The sequence below is a fragment of the Apium graveolens genome, chromosome 4 (genome assembly GCF_009905375.1).
Source record: "Apium graveolens cultivar Ventura chromosome 4, ASM990537v1, whole genome shotgun sequence".
In the NCBI taxonomy this organism is placed as follows: Eukaryota; Viridiplantae; Streptophyta; class Magnoliopsida; order Apiales; family Apiaceae; genus Apium; species Apium graveolens.
Genome location: NC_133650.1, coordinates 112,640,024 through 112,657,191, shown reverse-complemented (window position 1 = coordinate 112,657,191; position 17,168 = coordinate 112,640,024). Strand labels below are relative to the sequence as shown.

Here is a 17,168-nt window from a genome sequence, read left to right as displayed (position 1 = left end):
AAATAAGTTCCTTTTTCTTTCCAGAAATATAAATATTTTCATCGATAAAAATCAAGAATACAATCGGAGGGATAGAATTTCCTTCATTTATCAAAGTATATCATCCGAAAAAGTATATCATCTAACCGAAAAATAAGCCAGTGCTCCCAGAAATTTGGACAATATCTTTTCAATATCCGATCAGATAACCACGGCGAGTAAAATCCAGTGAAAAAAAACTCAAAAGGGAAGAAATAGTACTCACTAAACATATATTATACAAAATTAAGTATAAACTAGATTTTGATAGTTGGCATATCTTCAACATTATCTTGTGAGAACTTTGTTCATATTGAGTTTTAAATTTGACATGAGAACCCCCGTTAAATCTCTTACCATCCTGAAAAAAAAATAAAGAGATAAAGAAAAATATTAAAAAATGATTATTAAAATTATAAAACAAATACAAATATATAATACTCCCTCCGTCCCGCTGGATAGTTTACGTACACTGTTTGCACCTATTTCGAGGTTTCAATAAAGTATAGTTTCATAATATTTTTTCTTAATTTTTTTTTTGAATAAAAGTTTAAACATAAAAAAAAATTTCAGAATTTTTTTAAAAAAAATAATATTATGGAAGTATACTTTAAACAAGTATTGAAAAACGTGCCGAAAAATAACGTAAACAATTCGGTGGGACGGAGGGAGTACATAATAATAACATAAAATCTAACCAAAATATTAGTTAGATACAAGCAAACCCAATAAATTGGCATAAAACAAGTTCAATAACCGGCACAAAACAGCCCAATAAATTGGCACAAAACAAGTCCAATAATTGCCACAAAAACAAGCCCAATAAATTGACACAACAAACCCAATAAATTGGCACAAGATTTCCTCTGAAAGGCAAAATTTTGCACTCAAATAGGCCACCCATAAAAACGTTCAATCAAGACACTCTTAAAATATCTAACAATTAATTAAATATATTCTAAATTTGTAACTCCCTATTTAAGTAAATACCAAAAATACTCCAACAATTATGATATCAGCAATTAAATTGAATTAGCAAAATCCGTCACATTAATACACCCCAAATACACATCATCTTCTCCAACTATCCACCACCGACAATCATGGCTACTTTCGTTGATATCACCGTCCAACCTCTTACTGATCAAATTCCAGCAAGTTCGAAACACAAATTTTCTCCGGAGCTGTACTCACCATTGCCTGATCTATCAATCTACCCAACCCGTTTTTTCAAATTTAACCCGAAATACTTCCCATTTAAAATGTCAAAATACACTCAAATATTAAACATCTGCGACCTCTATTAACAAATGAGTTCAGATATTATATTTTTTTAAAATATTTTATATTTCTTATATTTTAAAAATTATATTTAACTACAATTCAAATCGCAGTGTTTTCTCTTTAGGAAAAAATGTAAATCCATCAAACTTTTTTGTATAACTTAGAAAAATTGTGGTGTCGCTTTTTCAAATTTAAGTGAATGAAAAAATAGTTTAAAATTAAGAGTATTTTTACGTGAGCTTTTAAGTTTAAAAATAAAAAATGATGCTAAAATTTGAGTTCTAGTAGATTTTTAGTTATTTTTAAAAACTCCAATTTAATATTAGAATAATGCCAGTTTTGGTGTAAAATCAACTTCAACCCAATATTATAATAGTGTCAAAATTACTCCAGATAAACGTGACACTAAATTTGATGTTAAAAGTATATTTGATGTAGAGTAAAGTTCTATGAAGTCCACCTTTTAATTGGACTCCTCGGAGTCCATCTATGTTCTGCAAATAAAATATTTTTTAAAACGTGTTATCTTGCAAAACATGGTTTGCAAATATCATTACTTCAGTAAAATCATTCAAATCTCATATATTTACAAGTACAATATATGTTCTAAAATATGAATATTTATATTGTGCAAACTAAGTATGTTTTGTAGAATAATATATTTTACAACGTTCTACTTGTAAAATCTATGCAATATGAAAAATTTTCAATAAAATTGTGTATTTTAGAATATTATTCGAAAAATAATACGTTCTGCAACAATTAAAGCTATATTTTACTTGCAGAACATATATGGATTTCAACAACTCCAATGAAATAGGAGAATTTATAGAACATAACCCATTTGATGTAACTTTTACGTCAAATTTGATGTAATTCATAATTCATACTATGTCACTATTTTTATTAACAAAAATAAATTAATTCCCATCATATCTCATTTCTATTATATCCAAACAAACTAAATGCTTTTGAAAAACTAAGAATATAAAAAAAAAGAATATCATATTCTTATTTAGACATTTAGTGTAAGTTATACCGTAAATGAATTGTAGTTGATTTTATAAATAATGTAATTTTGATACTAAAATAGTGTCGAAGTTATTCTATTTTAGTGATATGGGTTGAAGATGGTCTTAGAGAAGTAAAAAAACAAATCCACATACAATGCCACACCATCATCTATTCCTTAAATACAATATATCTATCCATCCCGTCTCATTCCTTACCTATATTATCTATGATGTTAAACAAATATTATTTTTTAAATTATAGTTAACAAGTATCGGTAAAATCATTGGAGCAAAATAATTTTTTGATTATCTATATTTTAGGTAACAATATTTTATTGTATTTCAGAGAATCAAAATAGAGATTTCCCTGAGAGATGCTCTTAAAGTAAATTCAATACAATGCTATCTTTGATACCATTTCCATAATTTAAAGCCAAATGTCAAAAAATTAATTTTAAAGCGGTTCTATATTTGGATGCAAATATTTACTCTTGAGTCTAAATTTGAAATTAAAGATACATTTACATATCTAATCATATCATCAAACTATAACAAATGAAATGTACGTTAATTTGCTTTATATTAAATTTAGAGTATAGTGACAAAATTTAGTTAAATTTGAAAATATTTGATAGTATTGGAGTTGAAATTTTATTTTGGCGTCAAAAAACATTTTTTGATACTTCCTCCGTCCTTTTCATTTTTTTACATTTCGGAAAGAGTATCCGGCACGCATATTAAGGTACATATAAAATATAGTTTCGTAACTAATTTTTAAATTTTTTCTTTTCTGAATAAAAATTGAATGTCTAAACTTTTATTCAGAAAATAAAAATTTTAAAAAATTAATTACAGAACTATACCTTATATACACATTAACATGAATGCCGAACTAGGCCTCCGAAATATAAAAAATGAGAAAAACAGAGATAGTATATCAAATTATAGCAATAATTATAACCATTTTGCATGTTGCCTTGAACTTACTCTTGCAAACGAAGGAAAACCAGAATCTAACAGTTGCACGTTTGTAACTGATCTAAAACCGACTACACCACACCCAAGTCAACTGGCAGCACTTCAGCACTAAACCACCTAAAGTACCAGAACAAATATTCACAGGACTTCAATATAATGCTGAATTTAAATTGTCTCGCTCCGACTACAACACCTGAGCACTCAACTAAACCTAAACTACCAGAACAAATATTTACAGGACTTCAATATAAATGCTTAACTTAAATTGCGTAGCACCAACAGTACACAACTAACATTTTCCAAAACAACATACTTAACATAATTACAAATAAAACGAATGAAACTTGGGAGCAGGTAATGAAAATGTGGGTATATGACAAAAGGGCAAGGGTGTCTCATATTCTACATGAGTTCGATTCGCGCAACTGACAATGATAACTCTGAGTTCGAGCAATGGTTCCCCTTCCCATTTCCACTTGAAAAATTCATTTTACAAGAAATAAAATTAATATATTTCTAACTATGACAATTTCTGGAAACCCCCTGCCTGCAACAGAAAAGCACGATAAACTGATGATGGCCGGGAAAATTGTAAACACCTCTTGTCCAGTTGTCCACATAGAGCTCATATGGCAATAATGAAGCAATGATCGAGGTTGACACTGTGTTATTGAGCTTTCGCAAGGGACCTACTAGACACTCCATGTAACAATTTCACAAATCCAAGAAAACTAAGCTTTCCGTCAGTGTGTCTGATCCAGTCGTGTAGGACAGCATGAACTGGGACAGATGGGCTGAGACCAAGTTCCTGAAAATTGGAGGATGTAAAATTTAACAACCCAGTCTCTGCAATCACAGAACATTAATTTTCCAATATAGTTTTATTGCCTAACAGGAAGAAAGCAACTTACGGAAGCCAGTTCCTCAATCATAATGGCCCTGTTACCATCTTTTTCAAAAAGCTCATATGCACAACGAGCATGTTGCTCCCATCGATCAAGAGCCTCAAGCTGATAGACACTAGTAGCTGCTGCACAGAATTCCTCAAAATCCATTCTTCTATATTGCAGAGCATTAAGCTGACACAGAAAACATAATTTAGCTATTTGACAACCATATTATAATTAGGACGAAGTGTTTATCTCAGCCTCATAATTAATAATAGTTGAAGCACGTACTGATGCGAGAAAATCATGCACACGTGATTCCTTCATGGCATCTGTCGCATTTTTCATCAAAGCCTGAACAAATTCTTAAATATAAGATAATTATTCAAATTAAAGAAAACTCCACAAACATAATAGTTTGCAAGAAAATAACCTGTTTGATGTTATCCAAGCATATGGACCCATTTTTGTTTGGTTCCAACAACGCAAATTGCTCCTTCAAATAAAATAGCTCCTCTACAGTCAAAGTTTTGGATAAAGCCTGCAAAGAATTGCAGAATGTGTATATAGAACTTCAAAGTGTATAACAAACACATCACATCAAGAATTAGAAAGAATTTAGTTGGAAAAGAAATTATGGAACATGTTACAAAGACCATAGGACGCAGCCTTAATAAATCATCACGTAAAAAAACCTAGGTCAAAAAAAATTATAATTAAAATATTAAGTACATGTATAGCAAAAAATAAATATATTAAGTAGTCAGTGATCACTTTCATGTAAAATATTAAGTACACGTACAGCAAAAAAAAAAAAAAATTAAGTTCACAAGCTTTAATCCCCGCACCAAATCAAAACCTAGGTCAAAATTAACGCATAGTCTCTAGTTTGTACCAACATGTGTTTCTCCAGGAGATTAGTCACTTCTGGCAACTATATACCAGTAAATGATTTCTCAAAACTAATCAGTAATAGCCATCTATAATATGACACGGGGACTGAAACTACACAGTACACACAGAGTAAGAAGAAAGCTCTGTATAGATAGAAAACTCTAGAAGTGGTGATATACAGATGTAAGCCATAAATTCCAAAGAACTCATACACACCCTTAAAGCAGATTTCCGGAGAGGAGATGAACGCATATAAGCCTTTAGGAGTTTAAATATCGATATGTCCAGTGGCACTTTGATGTCATTATTGTTCCTAATCCATGAATGACCTGCACAGTACATTTTGTGTTGTTCATAAACATTGAGACAAAAGGGGAAGGGAATGGGAACAAAGAATCAAATTGTCAAAGTTAAGGCACTCACTGAGAGCTTGAGCAGCAGTGATCCTTTTCCTTGGATCTTTATTTAATAGACGTTTGACAAAGTCTTTTGCCTCGACAGATAGAGAAGGCCAAGGTGGTTCCTCAAATATTGGATCAGCTTTTAGAACTGCTCTAAAGATTCCAGATTCCGTCCGGGCCCAAAATGGGCGGCTACCACATAATAATATATATGATATCACTCCAATACTCCAGACATCTGCCTCTGTACTGTAAGATCTATGCAGAACTTCAGGCGCAACGTAATAAGCGCTGCCGACTATATCATTGAGCCTTTCATCTAAATAACACATATATGATGGTCAAGTTTCGGAATACAAACCAGTGTAAAAAAAAGCAGTAGTAGGTCATTGGAGTTTAAGGGGATACCTGGCTTCACAAAATCTGAAAGTCCAAAATCAATAGCCTTCAGTGGTGAGTCCTCATCCTTGGACATAAACAAAAAATTCTGTACAAGAGATAGCTGCAGTCAGATTTAATGATAATAGCCAACATATAAAGCAACAGTGACTGACAGAGAAACTGCATATAATATGCTGATAGCATATAAGAGAATTAATATTTAGCTTGAGCTGTAGAAAAAACTATCGCCATAAATTCATGAAGTACCTATTCATTCGGGAGTCCTAAGATATTCCATGATTAATTTCATAAGCAATTTACTGATACATATTTATACATAAACAGTTACTAACTTGTGACCAGGAAGTTACCAAATGTTCTTTCATTGTCTCCATGTTCTCGAATCAATTTAACATTAAATGCATGCAACTCATCAATAAAGACGCCGACAAAGTATGATTAACTAGTAACTTGTAAACAAACTCACCTCAAAATAGACGCCATTACAATGCAATCCATAAGAAAAGAACTACTTAATTCTTGTTGGCAAGTGCTTTAAATGCAGTACTAAGCAATTACAATTTTTATGCTATAAAACATCTCTCACCTCGGGCTTAAGATCCCGGTGTACCACACCCTGCAGATGACAGAATGCGACAGCATTTAATATCTGTATCATCACAGCTTTAGCATCATCTTCTGTGTACTTTCCGCCCCTGCAATACACACTCACGAGTCACGAGCATTTAAAAGTCATGGACTGATATAGAAAGGGACAAAGGATCAGCAGCGGGAAGAATCAATCCATATAAAACCAATTCCCATTGCTGTTCAGATTTTTTTATAAATATATCTAAAACAGTCGAATAGCTAACAACAAAAGTAATACCTTGCAAGTATTTTATCCAAAAGTTCTCCACCTTCACATAACCTGAAAGATGCGTAAGACTGCATTATTACGGTCTAACTTACAGAAATATAAGCAGAAAGACTTCTTACACATGTTGACAATTACAACTAGACACGTCATGGTGTAATTAATTAATTATTACTATGATTCTATGTCTAATTAGTCTGAGAAATGATCAAACTTTTTTTGCATGAAAAATACACTTTTTAATATAATCAGCTTAGAGTTTACACGATAAAGATAATTGCATGTCTTAATTAATAAAAACACCATCCAGTACCTCCTCATTACCTCTCCCATCTTTTTTGTGGAGACGAGGATTCTATTTGTTATATAACAACATTGGAATCCTCTTCTTTATCAAATAACAACCTTGGATTTGTTTAAAGAAATTTATTGGATATCCTCTAGCGATGGTAGAAAATGTTTTATTTTGACAAGAAAACAACACATAAAACAAGACGGGTGCATATATAACATATTAGACTTACTCCATCACAACATAAACGTTTTCATGATCCTCATATGCATCATAGAACTGAACTAAATTGCTATGTCCTGTCAAAGCTCTCAAAATCTTCACCTCCCTTCTCACATCCTCAATGGCTATGGCCGTAGTCATCTGGGAACAAAAAGAATATGAAATCAAAATCAAAATTTGAGAAAACGCAGTAGAGCAATAAAATAAAAAACCACTGTAATATACTGATAATATATGTTCACTGTATAGCGCAATATCAGTCTACCAGTAGGTGGAGCAAGAAATAAAAAGAATTGGATTCCACTGAATTTATGGATAGAGCTTCAAACAATATAACCTCTCAAACACAGCAAAGCTTGCCTAATCAGACTTGTACATGTACAGACGTCAGACGTAAAGACAACCTGAAGCTAAAGCTGAAAGGCGAGTGCTTGTGTTTGTTATAGTGGGTGTCTGTGAGTTATTCCTGACAGGTAGGAGCGAGTATAAACGGTAGCTATCGTGTTATAATGCCTATGCTTGTGTACTAAATTTGACCGTCCACTGATCTAATAAAGCAAGAAGCATTAATATTACAGAGCTACTCACTGGATTACATACTTCAATAAACCTAAGACTATATAACATACGTAGTAGAACATACAACTCACTCCAGTTGGCGAGTGGTTGGCAAGATAGGTTACAGTCTTGCATTTAAGACTCTGCAAGAATATTAGCCGGACCGTCACAAAAAAAAGATATGTTATTGTCTTGCGTTCAAGACTCTGCAAGAATATTACCCCGACCGTGACACAAAAAAGAAAGGAATGTTTTTAGACCGAGTGCGCAACTACAAGAGAACATTGAATATTCTACTTAAGCCAAGATTACTAGTATACAAGCATTAAGATAAGATTCACTTGAGTTTTAGCATCATCTCTCTTTCTCACTCTCAGTCTCGTCTACTTCCGAATTTAATTCCGAATTTCCCTTGTCCCTTTCAAAACTGTTACAAATGTCCCTCAGGTAACCTTAATTTATGTTAATTGTGAGACAGTTGGAATCACTCCATCCTAATAGTTTATTCACCTTCCATCCACTGCAGCAAATTGCAACTTGTATAAACTATGTTCCCTGTTTGAATAACTTAATTGAATCTCTAAACAACAAAATTTTTAAAAAAATGCAAATTCCTATCCAACTCCTATCAGTCCATCACACAACTCGAAAACTTCACTCTGACCAGTAAATCTGCACAATATTAACTTGGTAACATATATGGATTGTTTTGTGGTGGATGGGCTGCTGGGTGAACTTAAAAAAACACTTAACTATAGTAAACGTAAAGCACTCAGATGAGTTTATCATCCCAAGATCAGCAATCGACATTACCCAAAACTCACTCTAAACACAGATCTGATCCTACCATCAACAATTAACACAAACAACCAACACAGCACAAAGAATTAATCACACAATATCAAAATCATCCTAACACAATTCAAATTCAAATTCGAAACACATTCATACCTTTGCTTTAGGAATAACTTTAACAGCCACATCTTTCCCTTTACTATCTCCTTTCTTGAACTTAGCTTTACAAGTAAACCCAAAATGCCCTCTCCCAACCTCTTCTCCAAGCTCATACTTACTTCCAAAATTCTTCGAAAACCCGAAACTTTTATCCAAACCACTCCCATCCACTTCTTCTCCTTCCGGTATCGCCGCCTCATTAGGCTTCACTCTCCTCGCCCACACTGCCTTTATATGCTTCGCCGGAGACGGTGGAGGAAACGGGCGCTTAAAAAACCTCTTTGGCGTCGAATTGGAGCTGGAATTCAACGGAGATCTCGCCGGAGACTTCTTTGAGAACAGAAAGTGCGCCGGACTTGGACTGTAGAACGGGAAAAACGGCGATTTCTTGCCCAATTCACCGTCTTCTTTCGACCTTTTTGGCGAATTTTCAGGGTTTTTAACTTCTGGGTTTTCTTTGGGTTGAATGTGATCGGAGAGATTTGGTTCCGGTGGGGGCTTTGAAACGCAAATACCCATCTCTTTGTAACTGTTTTTTGTAAGTGTTTTTAGGGTTTAATATAAGCAAGATTTTGTCAGGAGAGGGAGAGAGAGAGAGAGAGAGATGAGTGAGAGAGAGGATGGGGATAATGGGGATCGGTAGAATCTGATAAAAAGGAAACGACGATGAGTTCACTTTTTGTGTATATATACAAAATTATATAGTAGTATGTCTGTATAATAGATGTGTGTTATTTAAAGCAGTTGAAGATTATGTATGTATGATTGTGTAATAGTCTTGACCCAGACTGTACTATTAATACTGTCTGTCCAAGTCGAGACTTGCCTGTTTTTGCATGTTTATAAACAGAATATAAACTTGTTTTTTCTTCTTGTATGAAATTGCTAATGAATCGATTTTTTTGTTATAAAAATGGATAGTTGCATTTCTTTTTAGCGCTTCTGAAAGGTAATAACTGTTTCTATGATATTTAACTAGTACATTACTAATTAACCCACATTTATATATTATTATTTTCATTTTTAAAATAACTGCCATGCATCTTTCTGAGAAATTTGTGGGTTTGCTACTGCTGTTTGATGCCGAGCAAAGTGTGTTTTTCAGCTTATTTAACATGTTTTGGTTAACCTTTTTGTTTAAATTAGCTAAAAGCTGGTGCGAGACACGCACCTTTATATATATTAAAATATTATCTCAAACGAATTTGTATTTATACAAAAACAATTTTTGAACACGATAAATAATTATTTTAACTTTTCACTCGATGATCTTACTTCTTTTTCTTTTTATACATACTATTAGATCGGTATTGAATAACTTAAGTGTTGAGAGTTTATTTTTTTATCTTAGAATTCGATGTTAACTTACCCCGAGAATTTTGAGATTAAATATTTATTGTAAGCTAAATGTTAATAAAAAAATTCAAAATTATATCAATATAACAAAAATATTTGAATTTTGTTTGTAGGGCTATGCATTATGTCATTTCGGGGTCGGGGGAGTATTATCCCCGCCTCTGATCCACGAACACACCTTGAATCCTAAACAAGAATTTCTTTTCATTACCGCTCCCCGCCGGAACGGGGATTCCCACAGAGATGCATGAAATAGCTAAAAACAATAATTTTGTATTTTAAGTATATTTTTAAATAAAAAAAATAGTCTACTAATTCGTAATATATAAAAACGTTGATAATATCTCATATTTTAATATCAAATTATATTACAATTGATTTATAATATAAATGAATGACAAATTAAAAATATTTATTATATTATAATATAAAAAATTGATCAATAAAATTATACATTATTTTAAAATTATTATAATTTTTTAAATACTGTTTTTATAAAAAAAATTAATAATATATAATATATATACTCTCTCTCTATATATATATAGAGATACTAAGAGAATTTATAAATGTGAAGTGAATGAAACAAATTGGAAATGAATATGAGGTGAGTGAAACAAATATGAGGTGGTGACATTTTTAAAATTTTATAATGAAATTACAAAAAATAAATAAAAAGGTGGCACATAAATAATATAAACCAACATTTTATTTACTCAAAAATTAATAAAAAAATAATTTAATAAAGATATAGAATGTTGTTAATCTAATAAGAATTTTAAAGTAAGTAAAGATGTTATGTAACACAATGACAGTGATATGAAATCTTCGATTATGAGATTTGGGGTTTGATTCTTAGTAGATACAACAATATACCTATTTTTAACAAAAAATGTGCAATGAATCGCATTTTTATAATTTTTCAACATAAAAGGGCAAAATTGTAATTTTACCGTCATTTAAATGGTTTAATTTGCTCATAATCCTATTTTAATATATAGAAGGAGATTCAGTTATAAATTAAACTATGGAAACTAAAAAACTGAGTTATATAAATAATATAATACAACATTTTATTTACTCAAAAGTAAAATTAATAGAAAAAGATTATGATAGAAAGAGATGATGTCGTTTATCTAATAAGATTTTTAAAGAAGACTCAAATGAGATATGTAGTATAACGGTAGTGACATGTACTTCAACAATAGAAGGTCAGGGGATGAAATTAGTTGCATCATATTTGTGATTACTGATTTATTGTGTTAATGTTGGTTGTTAATGTCTCTTTCTAATGTTAGGGGTCATATACTCATATGCACGTAGCTAACTATATATTGTAAAACTAAAAAAAATATTTTTGGTGTTAAAATGGTTCTTGCAGTCATGTGTGTGATACTCCTAAATTAACACCGAATATATTTAAAATTTTCACGTCTCAACCACATTACTTTTAAATTCATAATTATATATATCACCATTATGTCAATTATACATCCCTCAATCGCAATTGCAAGTTGTTAGGCCTTTAATGAATTATAGAGGGGGTGAATATATATTTTGCATAGCAACCATTTTTTTTAGTATTTAGTTAGTAATCTTATTAGGCCTCATGTTCGAAAGAAAAGTTCATTAAATAACTAATCTTCAATCTAACGATAAGATATTGCCAGTTGAATTTTGATGCACCATATGAAACCCAATTTTAGTATATTTGTTAAAATCTTAAGATTGAAAATTCTTTTTGTTAAGCACCAATTCATGATAGTTTATCCTTCATATTATATCTTTTCATTAGTCCACTTCAGGATATAATAGTAGCCATTTAGTAATCCTCAAATTGGTCATCAATATTTTATTTGTCATCATTGGACATTTTAAGCATTGGTATTATGCACTATTGGACTTCTTAAGCATTGTCAAATATTTCCGAAAATGTCAATGAACATCAGATTGTGCTTAGTATAAAGAGTATAGCAGAAAGTTATGACTCACGCGGATGAACATTTTTGCCCACTAATTATACATGTTTTGCATCATAATTGAGGTAATGTACGTGTTATATTAATTAACAAAGCATTCAGATTGTTATTAAGTTCAGTTCCTATAATCATCAATTGTTTAACACTGAAATCTTTGTGGCGAATATAATCCTGGCATTGATGTGAAATTTTAATCAAGCAATAGGTTCCTGTATTTTTCTTTGAAAATGACGATTATGTTTTTTGGTGCATCTTTATGTGTTTTTATTTGTTCGTTAATATAATTAAGAGTTAATCATCTCAGAATACGATATTACCGATTTTTTTCATTTATATAACATTTTACGTTTAATAAATTGTAGGATAACAAGCTTGCATTAGCGCGGGCAAAAGTCCCTAGTTACTTTTAAATTCGTAATTATATATATCACCGTTATGTCAATTATCCATTCCTCTATCCCATTTGCAAGCTATTAGGCCTTTAATGAACTATAGAGGGGGTGAATATAGTTAAACAATCAAATTGGAATAACATACACAATTGAATAAACAGTTTTTATATTGATATATAAAAACTGATTACAGTACTCTCTCAAAGGATGAACAATTATCCTTGGGAGCTGCTAGTTTATGTGAATAATATAACAGTGTTCGAACCACATAAAGAGTAAATTTAATATGCGCTTATATACTGCAGATATATACAATGAATAAGGAATCCTAATACAATATAATAAGGAATGCTAAAACATATCCATCTATTGATTGCTACAATAAGTAAAGTCCTACACCGACATATCTCTGCAAATATTTCCTTATTTGGTATCTCCTGATTTCCAGCTTGACAATTACTAATGTGACTAAATGCTGATGTCAAATGTTGATCAGTAAATACTGAGGGTAAATGTTGATGACGTCAATTCTGTCAAATACTGATATCAAATGATGATTCAATAGACTCTGATAGTTTAAATATTGATATCATCAATTTCTTCTAACAATCTCCCCCAACTTGTGCTTTATGTAAATATGTACAAGTTCCTAATTGTTGATGTCAAAACTATCTAAATGTAGAAATAAAAATAGATATACAATCTTACAGTCAGTGCTTTCAAACTTTAATTTCAGTCTTGAACTCTAATAACCCCAGTAGCATCATCAAAGAATTTTTTGAGTAGATTTGCTTCAAGAACATTCAAATACATCTCCATCCTCTGTTTGATATCCGTGAGCTCTTCTGTAGATTCATCATTCTGATATATAACATCTCTGAGGTCATGTAGATTAGATCTTCCAAGTGACAAGTCATCCAGTTCCAAGAAGTCAACTTTCTTACCATCAGGATTGAAAGTGAGAACTTTTACACCTATACACATAATCACATTGGCTTCTCCAATAGGCATATCAACGTTGTTTCCAGATTTATCAATATATTTTGGAGTGTATTTTGACTTGTAAGTCATTCCTCCCTACTTCCTGTATACTAGGTCTTTAGATAAGCAGACCATCTAACAGTAGTAGAGTTGATTACTTTTAGTAATGTTATTGTTAGGTAATGAATACAACACGGGGGTGGGGGTGAATGTGTTTTAGATATTTTTAAGACTTTTTGAATGTTTGTTACTTGGTTAACAAAGCAGATTAGAAATGCAGTAATATTATGTTAACTGAAATAAAATAGTGCACACAATATTTCAAATCTCACTGAATTTTGTATTAAAATTAAGCTAGTGTCTTGTTACAAATCTTGGGATCTTTGTAAGTAAAGAACTCAGCTTCTTCCTTGAGAGAGTTACAAGAAAGACTAGATCAGTTTGATACTATTTAAAAGCAAATGACCAGTGTTTACTTTATAGATTAGTAAACACAGGTTTACATATGATGCAATTAAATGTACTAAACCCTACTTTAAATTATCTCTAAAACGTTCCATTTCTGGCTTAGTGTATCTTTGCAAATCGTGTAGGTCTGTGACTTTCCTTTGTCAGTTAATCTTGGCCTTTGATATTGCATTCTTCAAACTGCTTTTGTAGACTTTTCAATCTAACTGATTAGATCGTTTGTTGATCGATAATCTTGAATATTTAACCTGTCTGCATTCTGTACTTGAGATTCATATCGAGATCTCCAGTTTGTTGTATAGAGAACTGACATCTCGATAAGTATAATGGCTTATTGAGATCTCTTAGTTCTCTACAAGTGTTTTCACTTGTTGAGGTCTCTGAGTTCTCTATAAGTGAACTTGACTTATCGAGGTCTCCAAACTTCTGCATGTAGAAATGACTTGTCGATATCTCTGAGATCTCTATAAGCATTTTGACTTGTCGATATCTCTGAGATCTCTATAAGCATTTTGACTTGTCGATATCTCTGAGATCTCTAATGAGAAAATTAACTTGTCGATATCTCCAATCTTCACATCTTCATTTTGACTTGTCGATATCTCTGAGTTCTCTAATGTAGAAATGACTTGTCGATATCTCAAATCTTCACATCTTCATTTTGACTTGTTGAAATCTCTGAGTTCTGTAATGCAGAAATAACTTGTCGATATCTTAAATCTTCATGTCTTCATTTGGCTTGTCGATATTTCTGAGACTTCTCTATAAGCTGTTTTGGACTTCTCGATAAGTCATTCTGGAGTTCTCGAATGACTTCTCTAAATGACTTGATGTGTGACTTAGATATCTTGACTTATAATATTTTTCCTAAAACAGATTTATTCAACTCCAAACTTCTTCACAATCACTCTGAGGCATGATCTTCTTGATTTTCTTCTAGAGTTTATTCTTAGGCTTGAAACTGTTTACAGAAAAATACTCCAGTCTAATCTTTGACATATTTACAGACTCAAATAATATAGTACAAAATACAAATTTAGATTATCATACAACTTAATTCTTAGGGCTGTCTATTTGACTTAGTCTTGTTATACTATAGACATGTCTTGCACAACAATCTCCCCCAATTTGTGAGAAGATTGTTTATCATAAATTCATGCCTTGTAACATGCCTAACCCCGAGTTACAATAAAATAATAAAGATTACATAAAAATTGACAGAAGTACAAATTTTATACATTAGGTGATTACATGAGTTTGATAAGTACATTCATGACATGAAATCCTCATAGTCTGGCTCATTTTAATAAGGTCCTTAAGATTTACTAGAACTTGAAGTTATTCTATGATTTCAGTACCTCTTAGAGCTTCCACAAGCTTGATCCACTCATCCAATGAATAACCAATCATATTACCAGCTCTGAATCTTGAAAATCTGCCAACTTTTATATTCAGAAAGTTTCCATTCTTAGAAAGTCTGCTCATCCCCTTTGCCTTAAGCTCATTTGATCTTTGTTCAAGTCTTGCAAGTTCTTCTGCATACTTTCTATCTTTTTCTTCCTTTTCACCCTTTTCTATTGCATTTCTTTCATCCCTTCCTCTCACCCATACACACAACACATCCTTACAAGCCCTTGTAATTGTGTCCTTGTCCTTCATCAAGCTAATCACTCTTTTGAACTCTGTGGTTGAAAGTGTATCCATTAAGTCACTGCCAAGTAGAGTAAAGGTACCATCCTGGTACTATATTCTGACTTCTGTGTAGGATACAACCCAGACTTTGACTATTTCTTCAGCTAATTGTTGAAAGTAGTCATCATCTGTAATGCACCAATTTAGTGGCAGAAAGTCAGTTTGATCAAAACAGTTCCAGATAGCCCTCTCAGTAACTTGCAATTTCCTTGGTTTTCTCCTAACAGCCTTGTAATGAGTTTTGATTGGTGGCTTTAATGAAGGTAGGTTTGTGATTTTCTTCAAGGGGGATTCGCTAAATGTGATTGGTATTTTGAGTTGGGTGTTTGCAGTTGGCTTGTACAAAAATTTAGGATTAGTGGTTAAAGATAGTTGAATGTTTGAGCTTGTAGGTTTAATGGCTTGAGCATGTTGGATTTGAGTTGACTGGATATTTTTCTTTGTTATTGAACCATCCTCCTTCCTCTTTCTTCTGCTTTCATCACCTTTCTTCTCATTATTTCCCTTCTTCTTAGCATCTCTTTTCTTGTCATCTTCTTTGTTGTTAATCGCCTAAAAGGATTAACTTAGATTTGAGCCAGAAGGTTTTTGATTATCTTTCTTTTGCTCATCATCATCAAAGTCACCATTAGTATTGATTTGCGTTTTAGGAAAATTGGCTTCAGCATTTTTTAAATATCTCCCCAGTAACTTGATCATTTCTTCATCTTCAATAGTCTTGTATTGCTTTGTCTTCAATCTGTCTCCAAAGTCAATATCATCTTTTTGTTTGCCATGACACATTACTTTGGAATTTGGAAATGTTTGCAATGTTTGGTGGGTGGACAGATGTATGCCACTCCCTTGCTTGGTTGTAGATATGCTTCTGGAAAAGCAGCTACTTGAGTTTTCTTCAATTTATTTAGCAAGAGAGTGTCTTCTTGAATCACTCTGTTAACTTTATTGATCAGAATATCCAGTTCAGATGCCCTTCTAGTTATGAGATAGTTAAGGGACACCTATATACACCTGTCTACCCCGGAGTCATTAATCTTGACAACTATTATTCTTTCTTGAAATCCATCTACAGTTACCATGATCACCCTTAGAAAGTTTACTGTTTTGTCCAAGGCCTTTTTTATGTGAAAAAGGTGTTATTGAGAGAAGCCCTGAGAGCTTTTAGCAATTCATCAAACTCTCTGCTTATACTAGGTCCCTCAGCTGCTTTTATAATACTCTCCATTCCAACATCAACTTCTTTGACTTTGCGTTTTTGAATAGCTTGAACAGATGCTTGGACAGATGATCTTAGTATTCAAGCCTCAATCTCCCTCTTAGTCTTGTTAGCAGGCAAGATGTGAGGTGTAAGGATTTCAGGCCTAATAGCTTTTGGAAGTGCAGGCAAAGGAATGTTGAGTGCTCCCATGATGGCTCCTAATGAGACTAAATTCTGCATTTATATATGCTTATGGAATTCCACCAAGGTTTGAATATCAGCCAGTTGACTTTGGACCATAGCTGTGAGTTGTGATACTTGAGTTGTCAATGACTCATTTGCTGAC

The 17,168-nt window shown here is 32.2% G+C and overlaps 1 protein-coding gene across 1 annotated transcript; it reads right to left on the bottom strand.

Annotated features, from left to right (window-relative positions):
* Positions 1–3,534: 3,534 nt before the first annotated feature.
* On the bottom strand, positions 3,535–9,518 carry LOC141719081 (CDPK-related protein kinase-like). Its single transcript, XM_074521461.1, has 11 exons — positions 8,757–9,518; positions 7,258–7,388; positions 6,746–6,787; positions 6,464–6,572; positions 5,884–5,962; positions 5,498–5,794; positions 5,291–5,403; positions 4,614–4,721; positions 4,472–4,534; positions 4,205–4,372; positions 3,535–4,101 (listed from the first exon to the last, which is right to left on the bottom strand). The coding sequence occupies exons 1-11, from the start codon at positions 9,276–9,278 to the stop codon at positions 3,961–3,963; spliced, it is 1,773 nt and encodes a 590-aa protein (XP_074377562.1). The 5' UTR covers positions 9,279–9,518; the 3' UTR covers positions 3,535–3,960.
* Positions 9,519–17,168: the final 7,650 nt, after the last annotated feature.

What these genes read in the sequence shown, in the direction of transcription:
- LOC141719081 (XM_074521461.1), bottom strand. Translation starts at nt 9,278, where the DNA reads ATGGGTATTTGCGTTTCAAAGCCCCCACCGGAACCAAATCTCTCCGAT. An exon ending in AACGTTTATGTTGTGATGGA is followed by an intron (nt 6,788 to 7,257) that starts GTAAGTCTAATA and finishes CGCATCTTTCAG; the next exon opens with GTTATGTGAAGGTGGAGAAC. An exon ending in TTCAGATTTTGTGAAGCCAG is followed by an intron (nt 5,795 to 5,883) that starts GTATCCCCTTAA and finishes TGTGTTATTTAG; the next exon opens with ATGAAAGGCTCAATGATATA.